Below are 27,523 nucleotides of genomic sequence, written 5' to 3'. Positions count from 1 at the left end.
TTGTAAGACCATTGTAACGAGCTGTGTATGGCGAGACAGGGCTCTAAACAAAACACTCGTGTTTGTGGGAAAAGAACCACGATTACTTAACCGTCATCGGGACAATAACGAGGCCGTTTATGCGTGCACAAAACCGACGTATTCACAGATGATGATAGAACTATAATGGTAGTAAGGAAATAGAGCAAGTGCTAAGAGTGCTAAAGAAAAAATGGCAGCATATCCAGGGAGTGAATGATTGATAGTGGGGCCAAGCATCCGTCCGTCCATTCGTTCTTGCTTCCGTCCATCCATGCGTGTGTCTGTGTGGCCGCCCGTGCGTCTGTTCGTGCGTCCGCACGTTCATCTGTGCATCCGTCCCTGCTTTCGTCCATGCATCCGCTCCTGCGTCCGTTCATGTGTCCATCCGTCCGTGCAGCCATCCGTGCGTCCGTCCATGCATCTGTCTGTGAATCCATTCGTCCACCTATTCACTACTCCAAGTACAACCATCTCGCATCTTTTCATCATATATTCTTCACATAGAAGCACCGCCATCCAGCGGACACTCCAAGGACTGAACGAGAGGAGGCACACGCACACTTTTTTACGTGACTTGCACTTCGTGTCTACTTCCCACATTTAATCACCTCGAGTTCAAGGTATATACTAGTTCACTGTATTCACGGCAATGCCGCCCAACGCTCGCTAAACCTTTCTAAAACCTAGGAGGTTACGCCCAGCGAGTATAACGTAGCAACCCTTTCTTGTCTTCTGTGCGTTGTTGAACAATAGAAAATTCGCAGTGTGCGCGTTAACTAAAAGCCGAATTCTCATGTCCCTCATTCCCGCTTAGCAGCCAGTGGCATTTACATTGAGCACTATTTTTTTATTTTTCAACAACGCACAGAAGAAATCTCTCACCGGCCCCACCTTGGAGGTCAAAATGTTATACTTGTTACACAATACTACAACGTCTACGAGGGACGAACGGGTGTTGCTATAAGGAGCTTCGCCCCTAAAAGTGAATGATCGAATGAAGCAAAGAATGAGTTCACCGGGGGCAGAGCGTCGGTGATGTCTCGAGAAAGGGCTGAACGGCTCAACAAGCTGGGTGAAGGCACTCGATGCTTGCGTAACGCCGTAGTTGCGCTGCCAGCTGCAGTCGGCAACGCTGCTCACCACTTGGGTCGTTGACCTGCCATGCTGCTCACGAACGCTGACTGAGGCCCACTGTGGTAGACGCGTGGATCGACTGGCGGGTACGTCCTGGCGACGTTTCAACCACGCCAGGCCCGAGGTGGTCGGAAGGCTGCTTCGGCCCCAGGAGCGTATACGTCTGGTTTGGCCACAGGTGCTTGGATGGCTGATTTGGCCCTTGTGGGAGCCTGCGGCTACCTCGGGTCCGGATCCCGACAAGTCTCTGCTCCCACGCCCTGGTTCTTCGATCGCCAGCCACGTCTGCCAACCCTCCTCCCCTTCACTCTCGGTCTCGTTCCACCGCGTCTCGCACCACGGCGTGCCCCAATTTCACACGTCGTCTTTCTCCATAGTCTCACAGGCGCGCAGTTCAAATGCGTTTTCCGCGCATCACTGATCACTTGGCCCTTCGGACACGGCCACTTAGCACAAGCATACATTCCCAATCTTCGTCGATGTTTGAAGAGTCAACTTTTCGGGCATGGATCACAGAGTTGCAGAAGGAGCGTCACTTGCCCGTGCAACACATATCCGACAACTGCACCTCAGAAACAACTCATTGTTCCAACCGTGGAGAAGATCACGCTGCCTACTCACGATCATGCTCCACATGGTAAAAAAGAGAAACAAATAGTAGAGCTTAATGTCAAATTTAATCTGTCATATGAAGAAGCACGTCAACTGTTTGCACTATACAGCCAGTCTTTTCCCTCCTTCGTGGATGTGATGCGCCGGGGCGCCGTGCCACATGTCTCTGCACCCGCAAATGTCACACAGAGTGTGGCCGCGGTGGTGCCACCAGCGCCCCCGGCTGAAGCAGCCTGTGCAGCTCCGCCATACGGCAAACAGGGTCGGCAGACCCCCGTGTCTGCTGGACCTCGGACTACTGCAAGCGCAGTTAGGTCCGAAAGTTCTGTGAACGTGCCTGCCAAGCAGGCACCATCTGCCACCCCACAAGAGGTGATGGATACAAGTCCCACTCCTCCGGCGCCTCAGACGCCGAAGGATGGGCGCAACTTTTTGTAGCGCGCCAAGAAAGAAAAACCCCGAATCACGAGGCCCAAAAAACCTGTAACCTAACGCAACGCTTTCGTACACACAGCCTCACACAACAGTAAAATGACACAAATACTACAGTGGAACGTCAGAGGACTGCTGAGAAACCTTGACGATATCCAGGAACTTTTACACAAACATACGCCTAAAGTGCTGTGCGTACAAGAGACACACCTAAAACCTAAACGCACCAACTTTTTATGTCAACACGTTATTTTTCGGAAGGACCGGAATGATGTCATTGTGCCATCGAGTGGTGTTGCCACTATAGTCAATAAGGGATTGCATGCATACACCTACCACTACAAACATCACTTAAGGCGGCGGCTGTTCGAGCAGTTCTTTTAGTTAAGCTCGTGACTATCGGCTCTTTCTACATATTGCCACAACACCGTCTTGAAAAGCATGAATTTCAGTCCCTCACAGACGAACTTCCAGAACCCTACCTTGTCCTAGGCTACTTTAATGTGCATGACAGCCTCTGGAGTGGCTCTTACTGCGTTGCGCGAGGTCACTTGATTGAACAGTTCCTTTTTTCTTCGGGTGCATGCCTTCTGAATCGAAAAGAGCCAACATATTACAACATTGCTAACAATACGTACTCAGCAATAGACCTCAGTATAACATCTCCATCACTCCTGTCTATACTTAAATGAGAAATCATGAATATGCCTTACGGCAGTGACCATTTTTCTATTGTTATCAGCACATCAATAACAAATACATGTCCTGCACAGGTTTCCAAATGGCTCACCGACAAAGCCGATTGTGAGCAGTTTCAAAAAATGACTCTATTAACTTGGACTGACACGGGGGCGTTAAGCATGGAAGATGCTATGTGCTACTTCACAGCTTTCTTGGTTGATGCAGCTACGAAATCTATTTCGCAAACATGTGGACCATCAGGCGAACGACGAGTCCCATGGGGTAATAATGAGTGCCGTGATGCACGTAAAAAACAAAATAAGGCATGGAAGTTGCTTAGAGACTCGCCTACAGCCGATAATCTTGGGAACTTTAAGAACAGCAAGTCGCAAGGAAGGAGGACGTGCCGACAGGCAAGAAGTGAAAGTTGGCACAAATTTTTATCAGGCATTAATTCATACACACATAAGGCGAGAGTCTATAACGTGGTTGGTGAGGTGGCAGGACGACAAGCACATTCACTTCCTCTAGTGAACACACAAGGGGAGAATTTGGAAGACCAGGCTAACACTCTCGGAGTGCACTTCGAACAGGTCTCCGGCTCATCACACTATAGTGAAGCGTTCCGATGATACAAAACCAGAATAGAAAAACAGAGGTTAGAGCGCAAGCCCACAACACATGAGGCATACAACGAACCTTTCTGTTTGGCTGAACTGCAGTCCTCACTTACCTGCTGCAATAAATCTACCCCAGGCCCGAACCGTGTGGCATATGAAATGTTAAAACACCTGCCCACTGAAACGCAGAAAGCTCTCCTGTCCCTGTATAATGCGATATGGTCTTCCGGCAAGCTACCATCAGCTTCGAAGGAAGCTATCGTTATACCTATTCTAAAACAAGGCAAGGACCCATCATCAGTTTCCAGCTACAGGACAATAGCGTTAACCAGCTGTCTTTGCAAGGTCTTTTTGCAAGGTCTTTGAGAAAATTATTAACAAGTGCCTGATGCACTTCGTTGAAACTAATGGCCTGCTTGACCCACGTCAGTGCGGGTTTCGAGAGGCTAAGTCGACTACTGACCACCTTGTCCATATCGAGGCACAAGTTTGCGAAGCTTTCGTTCATAGGCATTTTTCTTTTCTGTGTTCCTCGATACGAAAAGGCAAATGACACTTCATTGTGCTTTGGCATATTGCGAGACCTGTCACATTTAGGTGTGGGGGGTAGAATGCTGACAATCATCGAAAGCTACCTGTCCAACCGGACATTCCGTGTCCGAGTTGGCACTGTCTTATCTCGAATATTTGTCCAAGAAACACAGGAGTGCCACAAGGCGTTGTATTGAGCTGCACACTTTTCATAGTTAAAATGAATTCTTTGCACCTGTCTCTCCCAAGTAATATTTTTACTGCATATATGTCGATGATGTACAGATTGGTTTCAGATCGTGCAACGTGTCAATGTGCCAACGTCAGGTTCATTTAGGGTAGAACAAAGTACCTCACTAGGCAGATGAGAATGGTTTTACTCTCAACGCACAAAAGAGCACTTGCGTCAGAGGGGGGGGGGGGGACCTTTATCCTGACCCCAAAATTGACCTGCATGGTCAACCTCTGTCAGTGAAGACCGAGCACAAGTTTCTTGGATTAATATTTGACGCAAAACTAACCTTCATCCCACTCAACAATTATTTAAAAGACAGGTCCTTAAAAACAATGAATATTTTGAAAGTGTTGTGACGCACAAGATGTGGTAGTGACAGAAAATGTCTCATGAGTTTATACAAAAGCCTCGTACACACACACACCTTGATTACGGTGCTATAACCTCTCAGTCTGTGACACCATGAGCCTTGAAGATTCTCGACCCTGTCCACCACCTAGGCATTCGCCTCTCTATGGGTGCTTTTCGAACAAGCCCTGGGGAGAGCCTGTACGTGGATTTGAATGAATAGTGTCTCCACCTACAGAGTTGTTAGCTGTCTTTTGCGTACTTTCTAAATGTGAGGGCAGACAAGCAACACCCCTCTCATTTCACAATTATGATTTGTCTTGTTCCGGCTTGTTCGAAAACCGTCCTTTGTTGAGGCAGCCCTATATTCGCTCCGTGTAAAGGTCCTGGCCACAGAAACAGGTGTGCCTCTTCTTGAACACTGTTTGATGACTCTGGCAGCATATCTGCCACCATGGCAGTAGCAGCTTATTGACTGTGATGTCTCTTTTGTGTAAGTCACGAAGCACGCACCACTTGCACTCATAGAACTGAATCATACCATGCGTTTGATGCATGATGGCCTAAGCTGCCTATGCACCATAAAAAACCAAACCAAACCAAACTTCCTAGAACTACAACATAAATACACATGCCCTGAGTTCTTAACCTATGCCTCAAAGTTCAACAGTTCTGTGCCATAAGCAGCGATAGGCTAATCATTTTTCGGAGCCAGCGTTCTTCAGCCTGATGCAAGCATTTTCACAGGAGAAGCTTTCCACATCAAACAGATACAACAGATAACAAACACATCGAACAGATAAAATTACAAAAACCGGTAATAAACAGAGATTCCCTAAGTGTGGATCAAGTGGTGAAAACTCCTAAAAAACACAAAAACTCCCTGCTGGTGTCACTTTACTCACTTCTGTGCACAATGTAAACATCAAAACAGCATGTCGTTGTCTGCTGGGTGCCCGGGCACCGTGATCGAGATACAAGGGAACGTTTTGGTGGACAAGCTGACTGCTTCCACCAACGACACCACTTCCAATGCATCAATACCAAACCCTGCGCTTGACTTGAAACCTTTTCTAAAACGAAAGCTCTACGGATATTGGCAGAGCACGTGGGATAGACACACAGACAATAAGCTCCATGCTATTAGGCCACAACTAGGAAATTGACCGCCACTATCAAAATCGCGACACAAGTAACACTTGCAAGGCTAAGAACAGGACATACGCACTCAACACATTCATATCTTCTGTCCACCGGCAATCCACAATTGTGTGAAAGATGTGGATAACCCCTTACGGTTCTCCACATTCTCGTCCAGTGAAATGAGTTAGATGCTATAATAAAAAAGCACTTTTTACTGCCCTACCGACAGCAGCTCCCACTACACCCAGGGATGCTCATCAGTAGGGATCCGCTTTTTAAACTCCAATCTCTTTTCACATTCTTAAAAAAATGTTCGTAGCTTTCAGCTCATATTTAGAGGTGATCCGTAACACGACCTCTGTACCGTGCTCGTGGCTGCGGTGACTACATCTTCGTCGTGGTTTTATTATCATGCCATTTTGCTATTCACTTTCACTGCACATATTTCACGCCACTGTCATAATTTCATTACTTCTATGTTTTACCCGCCTTAGCGCGAGGAATTTTAAGGCCCCTTTACTGCCACACATCATATCAATGTTCATATCTCTAGTTTATTGAAATGGCGCTCTTTGGCCATCAATTGTCCCTCGCATCAACAAATACCACTCAACATCATCAATACGTTGGATACCACACGTATCCTGCTCTTCGCTGGCCACTAGTGCAGAGAAGGGCCAAATTAATTTGCATTATGTGTCAGAATAGGATGCATGTGGACTTTTATCTGCAGTTTCAATCATTTCTTTCAGGTGAGAAATTAAAAGAGGCTACAGCAAACGCAAAATCAAAGTGCAGAGAGAAAGACATGGAGTTAGACAAAATTTCCGTGGCCCCTTGTTTGTGCAGTTTAGTCATGCTGTCGTGCTAATCAAACTCAGCACTTCACTTCACTTTTTTGCAGACTTGCTGGCGAGGGGCTTGCGATAAACACGACTGGACCGAGATATACACCACGTATATCACAAACGTCACATTCTTTACCCTGTAATTTTTCGTGCGCTACGACTCGAACAACTTGACATAGCACCTTGAGCTCAGATTTGCGTGCACGTAAAGAACCCCAGGTGTTGGAAATTTCCGGAGCCCTCCGCTACGGGGTCCCTCATAATGTTATGGTGGTTTTAGGACGTTGAACACCACGTCTCAGTCAACTTGACATAGCACGACGTTGCTTCAGCACTCCAAACTTTTCCGAATGGATGCTTCAGTAATCAAATAAGGTGATATCCTTATTGGAATAGAAGCATAAAACAAAAAGGCACTAACAATCGTGATAAGAATGTGTTTCAATACACCGATTTCCGTTGATCACCTCATATCTCCTGTGCTGTCCCTTGGCGTAACCTGAGAGATGTCCATACCCTTGTGGGATACGGTCACGTCCCCCTTAGTGGGCGTGTACCACACGTGCTTTTTTCATCACATTATAACACGCCAGAAAATATCGTTATACTTTTGTTGTTTCATTTATGAACGTCACGGGTTACTGCGATTTCAAGCTGAAAGGCCAAAATCAGCAAGAACCTGTCGGCAGGTCATTCCCCTTGGAAACAGACACGTTTATTTATTTTTACGAGCTTTATTTTTCGCCTTTTCAGCTGTAATACATCCGGCAGAATAACAAACTGGTGTATTTCCTCGTGAAATAGCATCCTGCCACAGAGTTTAGACATTCGTTCTTTGAATACGTCCGCATAGGTCCCGTGACTATTTCAAGCGGGCCTGTCAACACGTGAATTCATCGTAACGCGCTCAATATGCCGCCCCTGTGACTTTCCTGCACAGGAAGTGTACAGATTTGCATGCCTTTGTGTTTTGGTGATTTATAAAAGGGACGGCTGTGAATTCGAACATTTCAGGCGAGGAATTCACTCGGATAGCATTCAACATGATTGCCTGCGTTATTGCAGCGATTGCGTCACTTCTGGTTGGGGTGCAAGCTGGATCTGGTAAGCGCTGTCGCTGCGACCAGGAGGTCATTTGGCGGTGATCTCTGTGGGAAAACTCTCCTTAAGAGAGTTTGGCATTAGAGGCGCGATGACCGCGGGAAAGCGTCTACAATGCTCAATTACCATGCTTGATAAAGAATAAGTCGTTAAGTCCGATATGTATTTTTGTTCCAGGAAGTGTAAGCTAAGTAAGTTTCTCCAAACGAAGAAAGACATTTAATGGTGTATAGACTTACTGGAAAGTTTGTAAAGACCGCGGTTAATGTAATTGTCAGCTTGCGCTTGATATCTTCAGTGTTCTCTTCCCATTCATAAACGTTTATGCATCAACATCTATGACACATGTATCTGCAGTTCGTCACACCTAGCACCATCTTAATTTCAGCAATAAACATATTTCACGCTCTTAACGGCTAATTTTCAGGCCCTGACTGCTAATCCTCAATGATGCTTCAATTCAATGCTGAGAAGCACCTCAGTGCTGCAAAGACATGCCACTGTTTGATATGCTTAGCATTTGTTTCCCTAAACTCTGCTGTAATAATAGTGTAGTTTTTCTATATAGTGTAAAGAAGAGGAAGTACTCCGGCGCAGAGGCAGCAGCATCGAGTGTGCAGCAGCGGCTCGAGCTCGTGAATTGCGGCTGGTGCATCGCCTTCCAAGCCTTCCAAGCATCAACCTTTCTGCTTAATAAATCTCCTTTATAATTGGTGGAGCCGTGCCGGGTACCGTCCCTTACACCTTCTCGCTACCATCCTGGAACTCCGTTCTCGACGGCTACCTTCTGCTATGCCGGACGCCGATCAGCAGACGCTTCCATCTCTTCCGGCCACCTGTCCAGGCAGTGTTCCTCAACGGGAGCCTCCAATCTTCAGTGGAACAGATGACAACGACGTTGAAGATTGGCTCTCGACTTTCGAACGGGTGAGCGCTTTAAACAGATGGACGGACGTGGACAAGTTGACACGCGTGTCGTTCTACCTCGCGGGTGCAGCCAGCCTTTGGCTTAGAAACCACGAGGCAGACGTCCGAACGTGGCCGCAATTTAAAACGTCGATTGTATCAGTCTTCGATCGACCTGCCGTCCGAAAACTTCGTGCCGAGCAACGTTTACGCACACGCGCACAAGAAACGGGTGAAACCTTCACAAGCTACATAGAAGACGTCGTCGATTTGTGCAGACGTGTGAACGCCGAAATGACGGAAGCTGAAAAATGTAAGCACATCCTCAAAGGGATTGACGACGACGCTTTTCAAATGCTCTTGGCGAAAAGCCCGACCACTGTTAACGAAGTAATTAGCCTCTGCCAAAGCTACGATGAATTGCGGAAGCAGCGAGCTCTGACAAGACGTCCTCCAGCGCACGATTTGGCATCGCTGTCTAGTGTGATCAGTGGTTATGACCAAGCGTCACTAATAGCCGAAATAAAAGCATTTGTCCGTGAAGAAGTTACACGACAGCTTTCCTTGGTGCCTTTCACACCAGAAGCTACCACAACTTTACCATCGTCTCTACGTGACGTCATTCAACGAGAGGTCGCCGAGGCCTTACCAGCTGCTCGCGAGCCTAATCTTGTGGCTGCTCCTCTCACCTACGCCGCGGCTGCAGCCATGCCAACTCGCAAGGCGCCTGCGCCTCCGTTCCAGCCTCGCGCGAGCTATCCCCCAGCTCCAGTTCACTGGATCAGCACTAACACCGCCAACCCGTGGCGCACCCTCGACAATCGCCCGATATGTTACGCTTGTCGATACCCCGGACACGTCGCAAGGTATTGCCGCCGCCGGACGCATATCACCAATGAAAACCGCCGTGAGCCTTTCTTCCCGCTTGACTCCAACGCGCGATACGGTTCCTCCACTCCAATGCCAGCCCGCTACCAGGACGACCACCGCCCTCGGTCGGGACGTCTCCGCTCGCCTTCTCTTATGCGTCGACGGCCCGCGCCTAACGAGGAGGAAAACTAGACGACGCAGTTCCTGAGGCAAGAACTGCGCAAGTTCCGGTTTGCCCAAGTTCTCATTTGTCACCTACCAATGTTATTGATTATTGTCGAAAATACTGTCGCTATTGTAGATACCAGTGCAGCTGTTTCTGTTATAGATGCTGGATTTTGCCGCTCAATTCGTAAGGTTACGACGTCTTTCTCCGGATTATTGCTTCGCACAGCCAGTGCTCAACCTGTTCAACCAACCGCAGTATGTACAGCCCGCGTGACAATTCAGGACGTTCTGTATACGATAGAGTTCATGGTTCTTTCATCGTGCTCCCATAATATTATTTTGGGATGGGACTTTTTGTCGCGTCATAACGCCGTAATCGACTGTGCTAGGGCTGAGGTTGAATTTTGCTCACTGGATGACCAAGCGTCCGTCGACACCCAGTTTGCCGCTAAACTTGTCGTTAGTGATGACACCTACATCCCTCCATGCTCTTTTGCGTTCGTGCCAGTTTCATGCAGCGCCATATCCGACGGCACGGTCTTCTTCACACCATCTCCAATATTCGTCGCCCTAAGAGCCCTCCCCCTGCCTTTTGCTGCTCTCGATCTTGTAGAAGGCTCAACCACAATGCCAATTTATAATCATGAGTCGTCGTCTTTATCCCTACTTTGTCACGAGTGCCTTGGCCACGTCGAGACAATCAGTTCTTCCAGAATTATATCCGTCGCCGATGAGGTGCCTTCTACCTCCGTCTGTGAACTGGCTGCCGTCTCAGCGCCTGACTCAACGTCGGCAAACATATTTCAACCATTCATCGCTGCAGATTTGACATCTTCGCAGCGCTCACAACTCCTCACCATTCTTGAAAGCTACCGCCATTCTTTCGACGTTGAACAAACATCTCTCGGCCGTGCCTTAGCAGTAGAACACCACATCGACACTGGGTCCCACTTACCGCGGCGACAACGACCATATCGCGTGTCCGCTACAGAACGCCGCGTCATTGCTGACCAAGTAGACGACATGCTTCGCAGAGACGTCATTCGACCTTCGCAGAGCCCATGGGCGTCTCCGATAGTTCTCGTCAAAAAGAAAGACGGTTCTATTCGTTTCTGTGTCGATTTCCGGTGATTGAACAAGATCACGCTGAAGGATGTCTATCCACTACCGCGCATTGACGATGCTTTGGACAGTTTGCAGGGTGCCGAGTACTTTTCCTCGTTAGACTTGCAGTCAGGCTACTGGCAGGTGCCTATGGCGGAGGCTGATCGCCCCAAAACCGCTTTTGTCACGCCAGACGGCTTATATGAATTCACCGTCATGCCCTACGGACTTTGCAATGCACCTGCAACGTTCGAACGAATGATGGACAACATCCTGCGTGGACTAAAATGGAAGATATGCTTGTGTTACCTCGATGATATCGTGGTCTTCGCCCCTAACTTTGACACACACTTACGTCACCTTCAGCACGTCCTTACTTGCTTAACTAGCGCTGGTTTGCAATTAAACCTAAAAAATGTCGATTTGCCATGCATCAACTGAACAGTTTGGGCCACGTTGTTTCCAAGGAAGACATCCTCCCGGATCCCGAGAAATCGCGAGCTGTTACGGCGTTTCCTAAACCTGCCACCATCAAAGAACTTCGAAGTTTCATCGGCTTGTGTTCGTATTTCCGGCAATTCGTCCGAAACTTCGCGTCTATTATATCACCTCTCACGCAACTTCTCAGCAGCTGTAAAGACCTCTTATCGTGGTCCCCTGCCTGCGATGAGGCTTTCACCACCTTGCGACGGCTTCTCACGACGCCACCCATTCTACGCCATTTCGATCCTGAAGCTCCAACTAAAATCCACACCGACGCCAGTGGTGTAGGCCTGGGTGCTGTGCTCGCACAGCGTAAACCGGAGCATCAGGAATACATCGTGGCATACGCTAGTCGCACCCTTATCAAGGCGGAGAGCAACTACAGCGTCACAGAAAAGGAGTGCTTGGCCATTGTGTGGGCCCTTGGAAAGTTTCGCCCATATCTATATGGTCGTTCTTTTGACGTCGTGACCGACCACCACGCGCTGTGCTAGCTTTCGACGTTGAAAGACCCATCTGGCCGCCTCGCTCACTTGGCATTGAAAATTCAAGATTACGACATACGCGTGGTTTATCGGTCAGGACGGAAGCATGCTGACGCCGACGCCCTTTCCCGTTCCCCCCTGTCCCAGAATGCCACAGCTGACTCCACTTGCGATTCCACATTGTCATCGCTTGACTTTGACACCATTGCTATTGAACAACGCAATGACCGTGGACTGCGTCTCTTCTCAATCATCTCTCCCATACTTCTGAACTCCCAAAGACGCGAACGCTTCGGCGCCAAGTTCCACACTTCTCGATACGTGACACGGTTCTCTATCGACGCAACTACGCACCAGAGGAACGCAAGTGGCTGCTCGTGGTTCCACGAACCCTGAGGTCGCAGATTTGTTCCTCTTTCCACGCTGACCCACAATGTGGCCACGCAGGAGTCTTCAAGACCTACGAAAGACTTCGACATCGCTACTACTGGCGTGGTATGTATACCTTCGTCCGCAACTTCGTCCGCTCTTGTGCCGAATTTCAGCGCCAAAAATCTCCACCACACGCCTCCGCCGGTGAACTGCAGCCTTTACCATGCCCTTCTCGACCCTTCGAACGGGTTGGAATAGATATTTATGGGCCACTTACACTGACTCCGACTGGCAACAGGTGGATAATAGTTGCTATCGACCACCTAACGCGCTATGCTGAGACCGCTGCTCTTCAAACAGCTACAGCACAGGAGGTTGCCACTTTCCTACTGCATCATTTTGTGTTGCGTCATGGAGGCCCTCAAGAACTCGTCAGTGACCGCGGCCGCACCTTCTTGCCCGAGGTCATTGAAAAATTGCTCGCTGAGTGTGCTATTGTACATCGCACATGTACCGCTTACCACACTCAAACCAATGAAGCTACCGAGCGCTTTAATCGTCCTCTCGGTGACATGCTATCTATGTATGTGATGCCTGACCACTCTAACTGGGACTTAGTCCTCCCATTCATTACATGCGCCTATAATACGGCAACGCAAGCAACAACAGGCTTCTCCCCTTTTTACCTCCTTTACGGCCGTCACCCCTCCCACACCATTGACACCATTTTGCCCTATCGACCGGACGCGTCCGAGTGCCTACCGATCTTGGACGCCGCCAGACACGCAGAAGAATGCCGCCAGTTAGCTCGTCGCTTTACCTGCGATGACCAAAACAGGCAAAAAGCAATTCATGATGCCCAGACCTCAACTCCCGTTTTTCTTCCGGGTGCTCTTGTATGGCTGTCAGTGCCGCATCGCACACCTGGGCTCTCTTCCAAACTTCTGCCAAAGTACGATGGGCCATATCGTATTCTCGAACAAACTTCGCCAGTAAACTACTTCATTGAGCCTCTTACGCCACCATCAGACTTGCGACGTCGCAACCGCGAGGTTGTACACATCCAGAGGCTCAAGCAGTACCACGGTTCAACGCCGCCTGCACAGGACTAAGTCCCCAGGATGGCTCCTTTTTTTCTCCGTGGGGCCATTGTAAAGAAGAGGAAGTACTCCGGCGCAGAGGCAGCAGGATTGAGTGTGCAGCAGCGGCTCGAGCTCGTGAATTGCGGCTGGTGCATCGCTTTCCAAGCCTTCCAAGCATCAACCTTTCTGCTTAATAAATCTCTTTTATAATAGTATCTTCCAGTACCAATATCATGGTCCCCGTTTATGATTAACAACTAAATGGTGTCTTTGAACTTAGCCTCCTGTATTAGAATAAACATTGGGACACAAATTTTTTTTTTACTTGAGTGGCAGATTTTACAATGCACGGAATTAAAAAAACAGTGCTTAAGCACTCCGTGCAACAGGTTAACCAGCGAAAGCGGTAACCTGCGGCCTAAGTGTTTAGCAGTGGGTTCAACCCGACGCTGCACCGAAGCCTTTCATAATTATTGGTTACATGTTCGTGCTTCTTAATAAGGTTAGCCACTTGTTTGCCTTCAATTTATCACAGCCCTTATTATCAAATGCCGCACATTGTGCCTGAAATGGTTACTCATGGAGGAGTGTAATGAGTGGTTCAATTCGTATCGCAATGCCTTAATCACAGTGGTTGATCTCGAACCACAGGCGGTCACAGACGTCGCAGCCGAAGCCAAAGGGCCGCTGGAGAAACTCCCGCCGAAAGCGGACGTTCGCCCAGGTGAACGGGCTCCCTCAGTCGTCACGTTGACGCTGTCGTTCCCGCAATGGCGCTGGCTCGGCGCGTTGCGTTGTTGCAAGCGTTTACAATCGCGAGTTAACTCGGCGGCGTTGTTTGCAGGATCCGCCCGTGACGGGCGAATGCTTTCCCGTTCACAATTTAGCACGGCTTGGAAGGCTGCCTGATCATCGGTACGCAGCTGCTGCTGGCACTCGATCTCGCGGACATGTTTTTTTTTTTTTGTGCCCGGACTGCACCACCGACCCGGCGATTGCGAGCTCTCTCACGTTTGCATGGCAGGCGCTCATTCTATAGTTGTTCGTGGCATACTCATGTGGCAGGTTTCAGTAGAAACTTATGCGCGCGTGCTTGGCGCCCTGGCTGAGATGGAATGGACGACGTCCCTCACAACGCAATGGCGCGCTTGCTTGGGTACGACGCTGAGAACGACGTAATATAGTACAGCCAATGGAGACCGCTCGTGACACCACTGCCGAGCAGTTTTTCGCTTCTACGAGCCCTATATAGCTTTCGCTGTTAAAATATACAAGTACAGTCAAGTGGACTCTTGCGAATTTCCTTAAGACTCCACGAAGGCGAATGCTATCTTCGTATTCTGAGTTGATTGTGCTAATTCCTCACCACTCCCCACCCCAAAAAAAAGTGCTCTGCACCTCACGCGGTTCTATACTTCCTCTGTAATTGAGACACACTTGACCAAGTGACGGTGTCATGTGATTACAACATCCCATGGTGCCGAATTCGTGCGATATCATTCTATAATGAGCACGTCACAATATTGCACCATATACAATGCCTCACGACACAGTCGTCACCAAACTTTCGTTACGCCGCTGGCACAAGTTCATCCACTTGTGAATCACGTCACTTTTTACCGACCTAATAGTTTGCTTTGTCACCATTTATGAAGTCCCGCACTGTCTTAACAAGTCTCGCTAAATGCTGCTCTGTCTCGGTGAATCAGGAGATTCTTTTTTTTTTTCCCACCGGGTGTATGATGATTTTGCCTTCAAAATGATCTTAACATGATGTGGGCGCTTTGTGTGAGCGTTTCCGAGGGAGTTTTTTGCTACAGTGATATTACTATGCTCGCTATATAATAACCAGATTCCTCACGACATATAACTCGTTTCTTACAGCACCCTGCACTAGCATAACTTTGCCGGACTTCCTAACGGCTAACTTGGTAAGCAGCTGCATGCAGTACGTATATGCATGCTGCCTTCGTAATATTTCAATATTGATTTCAAAGCAATGCTTTCATGCGTCAATTAATTAATAATAGGGAAAAGCCTTTAGGCCTAGGGTATAATTATTATTATTATTATTATTATTATTATTATTATTATTATTATTATTATTATTATTATTATTATTATTATTATTATTATTATTATTATTATTATTATTATTATTATTATTATTATTATTATTATTATTATTATTATTATTATTATTATTATTATTATTATTATTATTATTGGTCCAATCAAGGCCTGGGATTATACAAAAAAAAATTTCAGACCAAACAGTGTAGCGAATATTTCACAGGATACAGTACAATTAGTATCTGTCACACCCGTCGGTGGGGTCCCGCAGATATAGCAACGGTGTTGCGGCAGACTTGCAAGCTTCCTCTTAACGCCTACGACGCCTGAAATGCCTCAAAGGAGTACATTTCAAACATTATTTGCCGGGTCGATCCATGCAGCGTTACGCATTTAGTGATGTCCACAATAACTGACACACTCATAGAGCAGACACGAATATTTGCTAAGCAACGAGCTAGTCTTTCATTAAAACAATGACACCGCAAAAATATATGCTGTGAACTAAGAGAAAAAACAAATATACGTGCGATGAAAACTATTGCAAAACAAACTAATCACTAAATGAACTGCTACAGGTGCAAGTTAAGACAAGGCGGTATGTTATGAAGATGATTGCAGACACGGTGGAGACTGAGAAAACTCAAAGAAAAATTACATCACAAATGCTTTGCTCCTTCTTGGGAGATATTTGCGCGACGATGCACACACAACCCCATGAAATGATGTTACCTATACTGGTTATAATAAAAAGTATCGCAACCGAAGAAACGAATCACAATGAAAGTTTCTGAATTGTGAAGAGCCGGGCCGTGCGGAAACCATCAACAGTTTCATTTCGCTGATTGTTTCAGCAGTGTGATGAGCCGTCTGTGGCCGTGCAATGACATGCAACAACAAAACTCGTTTCGACAACAAACCTCGGAGTTTCTGTTCGATTGCTTATTGCGTTTGTTGCGAATTGCGAATTTCCGATCCGCCGAAATGCGCGACTGTACACTTGTTTTTCATCGCGAAGATAGTCTGCGGCGAATGTCTGGGCCTTTGTCACTCATTGACCTCAGGACACGGATAATTGCAAAGTCCGCTTCAAAGCCAACCGAGCAGGCTTCTTGACAACTTTGTTCTGTGTCCGAATATTTTATTTTATTTTATGTTACTGTATTTGTAATTCGGAAAAGCTTGCTTACTTTACTTTTTATATTTCTATTTACCAGACGCATTGCTATGACCAACAGCCCCTTGACATCTGCACTCCATACAATGTGAGTCAACCGTTTCCTTTAGGGTGGGAAAAAAAGCCTCTTGCTCAAGAAGCAGCCCAAAAAAGCGCGAAAACTTCGATCTGGTCCAGTGAGAAACTATCTACGGTTGTGTTAATACATACAACTTGTGTTATTGTGTTATTACATAAGCAAGCTATGACCAACAATCTCTTAACATCTACACTCCATACAATGTGAGGCAACTATTTCCTTTCGGGTGGGAAAAAAGTTGTGCCTTGCTCAAGAAGCAGCCCAAAAAGCGCGAAATCTCCTATTTAAATGAGTTGAGAAACCACCCACGATTTTGTTATTACATACAACTTCTGTTATTGTGTTATCACATAGCCAATGTTTCCAGCAATAGCTGACGTGCACTGTTCTGGTAATCAATTTTCGATGTTTTGAGGCTACATAACGTTCCCAAAAAAAGCAGTTAGTTTGATGCTCGCTTGTACTGAAGAAAGATCAGGCAGGCTACTTTACTTGGCAAGGCGTCGCAGCGAAAATAACATTGAATGGGGCAGGAATGTAAGAAGAGATGCTATCTCCATAAGACTCCGTCATTTACGTACCTGTTTCATTGGTTCTTTTTTTTTAACCATGAACGTTTGCTTCAATAAACATTTTGACTATGCCAACACGGTTTCAGCTTGTGTAGATAACTGTTGTTTGAGGAAGTAAACTCTCATATTGTGGACTGGCATATATCAGCTCAGTGTAATCTTTCGCAGAAATGTCAACTGTGTGTGTGTGTGTGTGTGTGTGTGTGTGTGTGTGTGTGTGTGTGTGTGTGTGTGTGTGTGTGTGTGTGTGTGTGTGTGTGTGTGTGTGTGTGTGTGTGTGTGTGTGTGTGTGTGTGTGTGTGTGTGTGTGTGTGTGTGTGTGTGTGTGTGTGTGTGTGTGTGTGTGTGTGTGTGTGTGTGTGTGTGTGTGTGTGTGTGTGTGTGTGTGTGTGTGTGTGTGTGTGTGTGTGTGTGTGTGTGTGTGTGTGTGTGTGTGTGTGTGTGTGTGTGTGTGTGTGTGTGTGTGTGTGTGTGTGTGTGTGTGTGTGTGTGTGTGTGTGTGTGTGTGTGTGTGTGTGTGTGTGTGTGAGGGGGGAGTAGCATACGCTACTATCACCTTTCAGTGAAGCCACAGCGTAACCGTAGACACACTCGTCTCTTGTTTTTTCAGGAAAACGACACCGAGACTGTGCGAGGTTTAATCAACGTAAGTTCAAGTTCCACTTTCTTAGCAGTATCACAAAATGCAACGCATATAAGAAAGTGCAGCATTTCCATTTTCAGAAGGCCCAGAAGTAATATCTCGATGGGCCTCCCGTTAGAACTGGTCTAAACAACTTTAGCTAGTACAGCGCGGGAAAAATATCTTTAGCTGTATCCTACAGATGTTTACGTGCCCATGACAAAATGAGGCACTTCCTGGAAAGTAAATATGGGGTCTAAATGAGTTCTGATCTCGTCTGCACAGAACGGACTGCATTGCTAAGAATGAAGCTGAAACTTGCAGTTTGATTTAGTAAGTTCACAGTATCAGTTAAACGATCTCCGCAGATGTACAATGTGGTCAATTTCCAGTAAGATGAAAATAACGCCCCCAGACTTGAATTTCCACAAACGACGCAGGGGGCTAAGAGAAGAGACGTTGACACACAGTGCACAACACAGATTGTGGATTTTGTACATGTATTGGTTATGTGATGCAACACTCGCGATCATGAACCAACAAGCCAAACTGCCAGCCATTCGGCTGTAACATGTCCCGTTTAGTTTAACTCCTCTGACTGCAAGCTTCCAAATGATGTCCTGCGCCTGAGAATTTCACACCTCCGAACGTACCGGCCAATAACTGCCATTTTGCCGACCCTTTCCAGCGTGTTCCCTGATGTACGCACTGAAGGTATTCATCCTGAAAAAGCAATGTGCACAGCTGCGTAAATCCCTTGATTGGTGGAACCGTGCACCACAGTATCTTGTGACTGATGAAGTTCCATTACCTTCATCTGTTGAAGATACGCGGCTCTTTCAAACGCTAATTGTACACTCCAAACATAATTTTTTTTACAAAGACATGTATTTATTCAAACAGTATGTATACATCTTTAAATAGTTGTAATCATCAAAGCCTTTCCTGGTACTACTTGAGAGAAAAATGGCGAGTTTTACAGAGATCAAGATCAGTGCTGTAGTTACCTTCTACAGACCATGTAACATGTTAAATTCTTAGCATTTCATTACCTAATTGCTATTCGCATTCCACAGCAGATGATTCTAGTTTTCTATACATTTTGTATAGTGCGCAAAGCCTGGATAGTGTGTACTCGGAATATCTTCTAGGCTGTTTTGTGCCAATCCACCACTCTAATTTACTACTACCCTGTACCCTCCTTATGCACAAGCATGTTTTCTTATAACACAATTAAGTGTGCCCTTCCACGTGAAATCTGTCCTAGGATTGACTATGAGTCTCAAGGTATATCTGTAGACAAATATTCATAGGCGAAAGTCGGCTTTATATAAATAACTATCTTGCCATCTTTTCGCCATCTCATATTGACCCTACTAAAGGCTTCGGAACAGCTAATGGGAAGTGACAATTGCTTTATTCCACGGTTTCTTGCAGTGCACCAGCTACGACCCTGAATATAAAGTTCTCATCCTGGCACTTGCGCTCAATGCTTCTGTGGCAGCAACTCTTTCAGAAGAAGACCGCAACGAAAGTTTTGGCAAGTTCACCAACGTTTACCGTTTTTTTTTTCGTGCAGCAACAGCGATATGAGACGTATAACAAGCGAAACGGCATTCATTCGCATTTCTGCTAAAGGCGCCGGTTCCGCTTATTGCTTCGGCGTGGCCGACTTCAGATGGTGACCATATTGCTCAGCCTCATAGTCGTTCGAGGCATTGAACACTTTTCGCGGTTCTGCTTTCTCTGTTCGTACCGACGTTGCTGCGGTCGACGCTTTTCAACTATTTTTTTAGTTTTTAAAGATGATAGTCTTTCTTGGGACCCTTCGGCGCAAAAATTGTGGCCTGTCTGTCTGTACAATTATCTGTTTGCCCGCCCTTAGCGGTACCCTAAACGGCAGCAAGGTGGCCAAATGGTACTCCGAATGGCCGACCCCATCCGCAGCGCCCACCAATATTGCTCAAGGTTCAGCGTTCGTACTTGTGCGATTGTCAAATGAAAAGCAACTATTGCGCATATCTGAGGCACTATAACAACACGTCAATATTCTGTATGCGTGTCTCTTACTTGAGAAGGCATGCATAAGTAATTCTAAGAACCTTAGAGTCTATCAAGTTGCGCTGACCATGCAACGCTTGCACGAAAAGGCAAGTGTTTCCAACGTTTTGCTAAGACGACACGGTGGTGGCACCTACCCGTCGCCTTGCGTTCTACACATTATAACCTCCGAGACGGGCTTTCCAAGATAACTGCCAGATAGCGCTCGTGTCTCTCGTGTGACGTGACTTGATGCGCTCGTTCGCCTCCGCTGCACGCTCGAGGCACTCGAACGCAGCGCCTCCAGAGTACCATTCGCCAATGTTCTTTCGCAGAACATTAAATAAACGTTTTGTTCGCTCTCCGCAGACGCAAGACTATCGACTTTCGACAACATTTGCAGTTTAACATGCAGATACAGGGCAATTTTTTTAGTGGCACGAAAACAATGCATGGTGTCTGCATCTATTCTGCCATTATTTTGTCTGCTTGAGCATGCTCCACCAGCTACGCCATCTCCGTTTGTGTCCACATTTATGTAGTCTACGTGAGCAAGTGATCACCACCTTTATTTGTGGCCCATGTTTTTTAATCATTTTGTCTACATAAAGTCGTCTGCCGTCCGCCTAGGTGTTACTGTGGGTACAGTGCGCAACTACTGCCCAGAGAACTGCGAGTTCCATCCCCGCTGCGGCGGTCGCATTCTGATGTAGGTGAAATGGCAGAGGCCTGTGAACTCTGTGATGTCAGTGCAAGCTGAGGAGCACTTGATGGCCTAAAATTTTCGGAGGCCCCAACTGGGGCATGCCTCATCATTGCGCGTGGCTTTGGCATGTAAAACAACAGTCCAGATAATAATATTTGGGTCGTGAGCCGACCAGGAACCCCTTCTTTGACGTGCATTGTGTAGAAGAGGTAAATAGCCTCACTCTAAAAACACAACCAATAGGAATGTTGTGGATGGCGTAAAACGTTCGAGTGTCGTCAGACCCTATACGCGGTTTGTTTCATGATGTTGATATGTTACGATAATATTTCAGAAGGGTGGAGTGTCCTTTCTCATAACTAGGTTCATTCATCAACTGCATTTTGTGGTCTTTCACTCATTCACACCAGGCTTACTGGTGCCACTCACACATGACCCAACATGCATCTGGGCTGCAATCTCGCCCTTTAAATGTTCGAGAAATCGTTTGAGTGAACCTCATCGGAAAGAAAGAATATTAGTGGGCGGAAATGGAACCACGCATACGAAGACGCGCAGTGATTTTTGCGTGCCCAAGTTCCAGATAATTGCGAGTTCTTGCTTAAAATGGCAGCTTCTAGCAACAAATAACGCAAGAACACAAACTCACGTTGGCTTTAGATGAAACCTTTTTCAGCCCTTCATTTAATCTCGCAGATTCTTGATCATAAGGGTCAGCTAACGGTATCATCTCTTCCCAGAGTATACTAGCCTGTTGTCGCATCTGGAAGTGAAACGTATACCCGGAGGGCTTCGTTGCACTGTGTTGATCCCACTATATTCCCATACACTCGAACACCTCATGATCGACTGGCTATTTGGTAGTTAGTTTTATCTCCTGATTATTCCTCGTGATCTGAACCATGAACGGGTGTTCATGGTTCAGATCCAAACATTGTTGGCGGAAGTTCCAATACCGCCAGAAGTTAGCGAGTCAGTGGGCTGGCCGCCATGATTGCAAGTCTTCTTTTATCGCATTAGCTTGCACACCTTTATGGCCATAGCATTTACACGGAACTCCAAGTATATGACGCCGTCATCTTGAAGTTGCCTCCTAAGTCCCAGGGCTATAGCGACCACACAGGTTGTGTGTTGTATGTGCGAGTGAATGCTTGCACGGTTCTGCTGATGGTCGCGGCTCAAGTGGAGAGCAGATACGCCAGCCGCTTTCCTTCACGCGGTAGGCACAGAAAGGATCCCATAGTCACTTCCGGGCTGCATGAGCCCAGAAGTGACTGTGTATTTGAGGGGTAAGGCGCAGTCAGGCGCGTCCTATTCTTTTTGTGATTAGCGGATTCTGCACTTATGTCAGGTAGCTACACTCACCGCATCAGTCACGTTTTCTTGCGATAGCGTTTCTTTTAGTTAGGCCGAGTTGGACGCTAAATGAGTTCGATGCTGGACTTCATTCGTATAGTGTGTGTGGCTGTCACATTCGCTGTTTTGTGCTCGCAGCGCAGCCATGGCCTTTTTTCTTTCTTTAGCCATTACCGAGTTTATTGTACGGTGGTGCTCCAATGGATATGCTCTACCAAGCAATATTTTCAACTACACATGCGAGCAGTACTTGGCTATGGTTCCAGTTACCTGTGACGCTCCGGTTACGTTGAGCGTTCCTGACGTCAACGGCTTGGGGACGGTAAGAGGCACCACTCTCAAAGATTCTAGTTAGACTCATGTCTTAGCGAGAACTTCTTGCTCGACGAGTTGGTGATCACATGACATGGTGATCTTAGCTCTAAAAAAGACGAACACATGTGAGAAACAGAGCGACCCTGTCTGTATACGCTTTGCGCCTGTCTGCCTCTCACATATGTTCTTATTTTTTTAGCGCTAAGACCACCATGTCAAGACTCATGTCACACTATTCTCCCTTCCCAAAGCTTTTTTTTTTCGAGTTATGTGTACTAAATCTCACGAGGGTATTTACTGTGAAAAGTTACCATGACACCATTCTCCCGAGTACCACACAATGACAATGGTCGAGTGTCTGAATAAATAAAGCTGTGCGCTCGCTTTGTATTGATCTGCTTATTACCCTAGGGACCATTACCATAACGCCCTCAATCGCTGCTCCCTCTATTGGAATAATTGACAAATATTTTTTCAAAATTATTCATTTTAGCAAACGTAACATTAAATGTCTTAACGTGACCGGCATTGTCTTGTAAATCAGGTCGCAATCAATTTACATACATCCCAATGCTAAAAGCCAAGCTAGTTCGTTCAATAGCGTGGTCACGGCGCAAACAAAAAGAACCGCGTAATTACGCATGCGCGTGCAAATTTCCATGCTCTGATTGGCCTAGCATTTGCTGTCAGCAAGGCTTCGACGGGTTTAGGAAAAGATGCTGTATATAAGTGACTGCACGTTTACAGCCACGTTTTTTCATGAAGAGAACATGCGAGTGGGTGGTAGATGGCCTCGCACCACTCAAGCGGCGAGGCGCAGTGGTGAAATCGTAAAATAGAAGGAGAGAGTGGTACGTTCTTCTTACAACCTACAATCCTGCCACTATAGTGTCTTCATTTTACGCTTTCTTTTTGATATCTACTGTTCGGACATCCTGGTGAGCAATGATTGCTTTAGATAGCGATTGTTGCTACTGCAGCTACGTGTGTCCCAAAAATATTAGGCAATCAAAAAAAATAAGGAAAACTCTGAGAAGGTGTGCACCACAATAAACAGAAGTGCATCATCACTCTTTTCTTATTGCCACATTTCGCCGCGGCGCTGCAGTACATGGGCGATACGAGACTATTAGCGATAGGCTAACGTTTTCAATTTGATAAGAATGACGGCTGTGCAAAAATACAAGTGCGCTGGTCCTTGAAATGAAAACAATAATTGTTTTTTAGTATTTATGAATTAGCCAAGGAGAGATGCTCTTAGTTCAGTATGCCCTGTGATCTGGCAGCGTTCCGGGTCCTCACGTTCAGCCTTGGTTGATCGCTGAGATTGCAACTAGCCTCCTATAGATCCTGGATGTGGTAAGAGTTGCGGTTTTTGCTAGTAATTTTCGACATCTTCCTGCAGCATTGAGGCGGAGACTTTAGAATCACAATCAAACGCGAGAATTCATCGTCAGCGTCGGCGTCTCGCTGCGCTCGGAACAACACGAGTGATGCAAAAAAAAAAAACATTACGCCATGAGGTCGCCAGAAGAGGTCATCATGACATCACACGTTTACCCATTTTTCTGATGCCACCAGGACGTCCTGGAGACGTCACATGACGTCATCACATGGCACCGCAGCTTATTCATAGGTGGGCCACGGAGACATCACGGATGTAGTTCAGAACCAGGGGAGGTACCTTCGATCGTGGAGGCCTTGCAAAACCATATTAGGTGGATGAAGCTATGAGAGAGTTGGGGCAGCAGAGTCAATACATGGACTGAGAAGAATAATAAGATGGCTTTCATCTTCACGTCTACTTATTTGAATGCGTAAGGGACCCTGTGAGTGCTTGGAGAGACCTGGACTCACAGCAGAAGCCAGATTCCAAATAAAGTAGAGCGGGCGCTATATTTCAGTTTCACCGTCCGAATGCGTTCACCTGCAGACCCAGGAGTAGTCCTTCCTCATCTATACATTCTGACTTGTGTGCAAAAGCGAACGTATGATTGTGGTATCAACTTGGTGGAGTTACATAATCGAATCAACTCGATTTGGCCATGTCTGTCTTTTACAAAGGCTCTCTAGCTCGAAATCAGCATTGAGGCTACCAAAGTCTAGAATCGTATAAAACAGAACCATAGAATACGGCAGCATCATTAGGCCTGATTGCAGCTCAGTTCTAATTGCAGTAACAGTGACTTTGTGACCAACACTTGAAAGAACACTCAAACACATTGTGTTGCAAGTTATAAGCAACTGTTATTGCAATTTGTATAACGATAAAACAAAGTGTAATAAGGTTCATATACAATGCGCATATGAAGAACAATTAGGCTTTTTTAAATGATGGGCGTAAGAACGAGGTACGATCAGTTCTCTGCCAAAACAGTAAACTCACCGTGTGTAAGGCATTTTGGTAATTCCCGATTTTTTTTTCCTTTCAAAGTGCGCTGAGCGCAACAAGATTACAAATCACTGCATGGAAGGAGACATCATCACCGTAAGTATGAAGGCATGTTACATTGAATATGCTACACTACTCGTGAACTTTAATAACTATAGTTTCTTAGGTTTCTTATGTGGCTTTTTTTTACTCCTAAATTACAGTTCCTAGGTTGCATTTGTTGCAGTAAGTTGTACTATTTCTTGTGTAGACCACAGGTTCTACAATTCGGACAAATAGTTTTAAGCGACTACTTCTGCTAGTGATGTTTTATTTTCGGCCAACGATGAATGGGTCAAAAATAAAGCTTAAGAAAAGTTGCCATTTCTGTTTAATTTTTTCAGACATTTCTTGAAACACTTAGCTTCGGATTTTCATTGTTTTGCGCTTCAGGAAATATTTTGGGTCACGAAAGTGCTTTGCAGATTTCAAATATTGATGTTAATTAGCAATAGACATTTTACTGATAATAGTAATATATATAATAAATGAGGTTTTAAGTCACAAAACGCGATAAAATAATGAGAGACGCCGCAGAGGAGGATTACGGGAATTGGGACCATCTGGTACGAGTTTTTTAACATGCCCTGGCATCATACAGTACACGCGCCTCTACTCTTTTACCTCCATGTGTGTGCGTGCGTGCGTGCGTGCGTGCGTGCGTGTGTGTGTGTGTGTGTGTGTGTGTGTGTGTGTGTGTGTGTGTGTGTGTGTGTGTGTGTGTGTGTGTGTGTGTGTGTGTGTGTGTGTGTGTGTGTGCGTGCGTGCGTGCGTGTGTGTGTGTGTGTGTGTGTGTGTGTGTGCGTGTGCGTGTGCGTGTGTATGTTTGTGTTTGTGTGCGTGTGCGTGTGCGTGTGTGCGTGCGTGTGTGTGGGGGGGGGGGGTGCGCATGCGAATGGGTGAAGGAGGGAGTGAAATCCTTGTGAGAATTCTTTTCTCCTTTGGTTCATGTCTCACATAGTTTTCCTTTCTGTAGTGGCAAACATTTCTGGATCTGCTTGGCTTAGTGCGGGTGAGTCGATCTTCATCTTATTCGCAACAGGACTAGGAATCACGATGAAAGTTTACTTTTGCAGTAGTATGATTCAGTACTACTTCTTCAATACTGGAAATTATTACACGCTGGAAATGGAGATGTTATTAATTTTTGCACACATTCGAAAAATAAGATGAGCCAGCTATAACTAATTGAACAATTCTGATAGAAGTATTCTAATTGTACAGATATCAAAGATATTCAACCTAAAACATTCTTTGCTTGACAGCAACATCCTTTTATTGCAATACATGAAAGAAGCTGCGTACTGCCACCATAGGTGAAGACTTCGTTGAGCTGTACTCTCCTCACGAATTCTAGTACAGAGGTCACAAAAACCTTGCAAGCATGTAGATGGAAACCACAACCAAATCTGAATTTCTCATCAGTTATGAAAAAAATTGACGTAGTACGCTGATAATGATGGTGTCATAACGAGGGTAAAACAGTGCGCCTATTAGGCCTAATATTCGGCAATGCGGTATTCTGACTATAGCTGGCCCTGCAGATTATAGACTGCAATAAAGAGCTAGCATTCTTAAGCAGTGCTCCAGTGGTAGGCGACTACTAAATTAGAAGTTCTTAGAACATAACTGTCTCAACTGCATAGTTGTCACAGCAGACTTTCCGATAAAGTTCTCCAAATACGTTTGCATTGGAGTCACCTACGGCGCAGTGTGAGTTTGGTATTTTCTATGAACAGATAAAACCACGTACATGGCTACGCCTAATTTTATATGCCTACAGAGAGCACTGAGTGGAATTCTATAATCGAATACAACGTAAGAAGACCGGAGAGGCTTCGCCAAGACGGTCCAGGAGCGTCCTCAAATCACCTTCATTAATGAAGAAGTGCTGCACAAGCACTCAGCAATGTGCTCCATTGACAGGGTCACCGACCGTCCGTCGGGACTGCGTGCCCATTTGCGCATGCGTGTGTGCATCTGCCTTTGAATCGAAACGGCAGTGGACTTCTAAATTTGTGTCCGATTACAGAGGTTTCTAGATTACCCACGTTAAAATGTACGCAGTAATCGCCTACGCGATACGCAGACGTGATATCTCTCAATCGAGCAAGCTCTGCAATAAATTTCATTTTTGTTTCAGTGTATCTACTTTAGCATTGCACCAAGCCTTCCATTTCCGGATGATTGAAGAACTTACAAGAAACCAATCGAAAGGCATGCCATGCATGGTATCTTGGACTGCTACAACCGTAGCCAGATGTGGCTTAACTAAATAAAGTGCACAAGTTTTAATAAGCAAGATATTTGTTCAGTTTGTTTCCGTATATGATCGATTCTGTGGTTCGTTTTCAATAGGATCAATTCTGTGACTGAATATGATCAATTCTGTTACTCGTTTTGAAATAACGAATCGCAAGTGTGACCCAATTCAATGGCGTTGAAAAGCCATCTTGTAAGCCCTGCAAAATCATTTCGGCGCTGCCTGATAAAAAAAATCTCACCGGCTACTTTTGCATTCACCAAGTTCACTCGAAGGTAAAAGCCACGTTATTTTTTATTCTCAGGCGATTTATTGATGATCACCACCGCCCTCCAAAAGCGTTGTGTACCTAAGGTGCGTTTTCGCATTCCCTTCAGCAATGAAGGCACTTCACCTGCTTTAGCCTGCTCGAGTGGGCTCAGCTTTGGCTACTCACGATCTCATGTGATGATGTCACAAATTTTTGATATCTATGACGTCATATGACATCATATAGCAAACGCGCTCACGTGATAATCTTTTGCATCAGCGGTGTTGGCCTCCACGTCGTGGAACGCCGACAATTTTCGCCTGTTATGAAGCATCTGGAGCTTTCAACTAAAAAAGTGAACTGGGAACTCGATGTCTTCGACGAATGGCCAAAGAAGCCATACGCCGAAGAAACTCACCCCCCCCCCCCAGCAGTCCCTACAAATGGTACCTGCGAAAGCTGA

General features: G+C 46.1%; 1 protein-coding gene across 1 annotated transcript; it reads left to right on the top strand.

The window, feature by feature from the left end:
- Positions 1-1,905: 1,905 nt before the first annotated feature.
- LOC119185036 (uncharacterized) lies at positions 1,906-26,836 on the top strand. The gene is made up of 9 exons (XM_075870221.1): positions 1,906-2,152; positions 15,061-15,107; positions 16,467-16,514; positions 17,688-17,723; positions 19,137-19,239; positions 21,969-22,123; positions 24,551-24,604; positions 25,524-25,559; positions 26,691-26,836. Exons 1-9 carry the CDS (start codon positions 1,906-1,908, stop codon positions 26,736-26,738), a joined length of 774 nt encoding a protein of 257 aa, XP_075726336.1. The 3' UTR covers positions 26,739-26,836.
- The last annotated feature ends 687 nt before the right edge of the window (positions 26,837-27,523 follow it).

The sequence above is a fragment of the Rhipicephalus microplus genome, chromosome 8, assembly GCF_043290135.1.
Source record: "Rhipicephalus microplus isolate Deutch F79 chromosome 8, USDA_Rmic, whole genome shotgun sequence".
Taxonomy (NCBI): Eukaryota; Metazoa; Arthropoda; class Arachnida; order Ixodida; family Ixodidae; genus Rhipicephalus; species Rhipicephalus microplus.
Note: the sequence above shows the minus strand (reverse complement) of the source record. Positions and strands in the feature narration are given on the sequence as shown.

Bases quoted from the DNA above. Each gene is read 5' to 3' on its own strand.
- LOC119185036 (XM_075870221.1), top strand. From the start codon at position 1,906: ATGCGCCGGGGCGCCGTGCCACATGTCTCTGCACCCGCAAATGTCACA. The intron at 19,240-21,968 runs GCAAGTTCACCA...TTCTTTCTTTAG, and splicing joins AGACCGCAACGAAAGTTTTG to CCATTACCGAGTTTATTGTA. The intron at 25,560-26,690 runs GTGAGTCGATCT...TTTTTGTTTCAG, and splicing joins ATCTGCTTGGCTTAGTGCGG to TGTATCTACTTTAGCATTGC.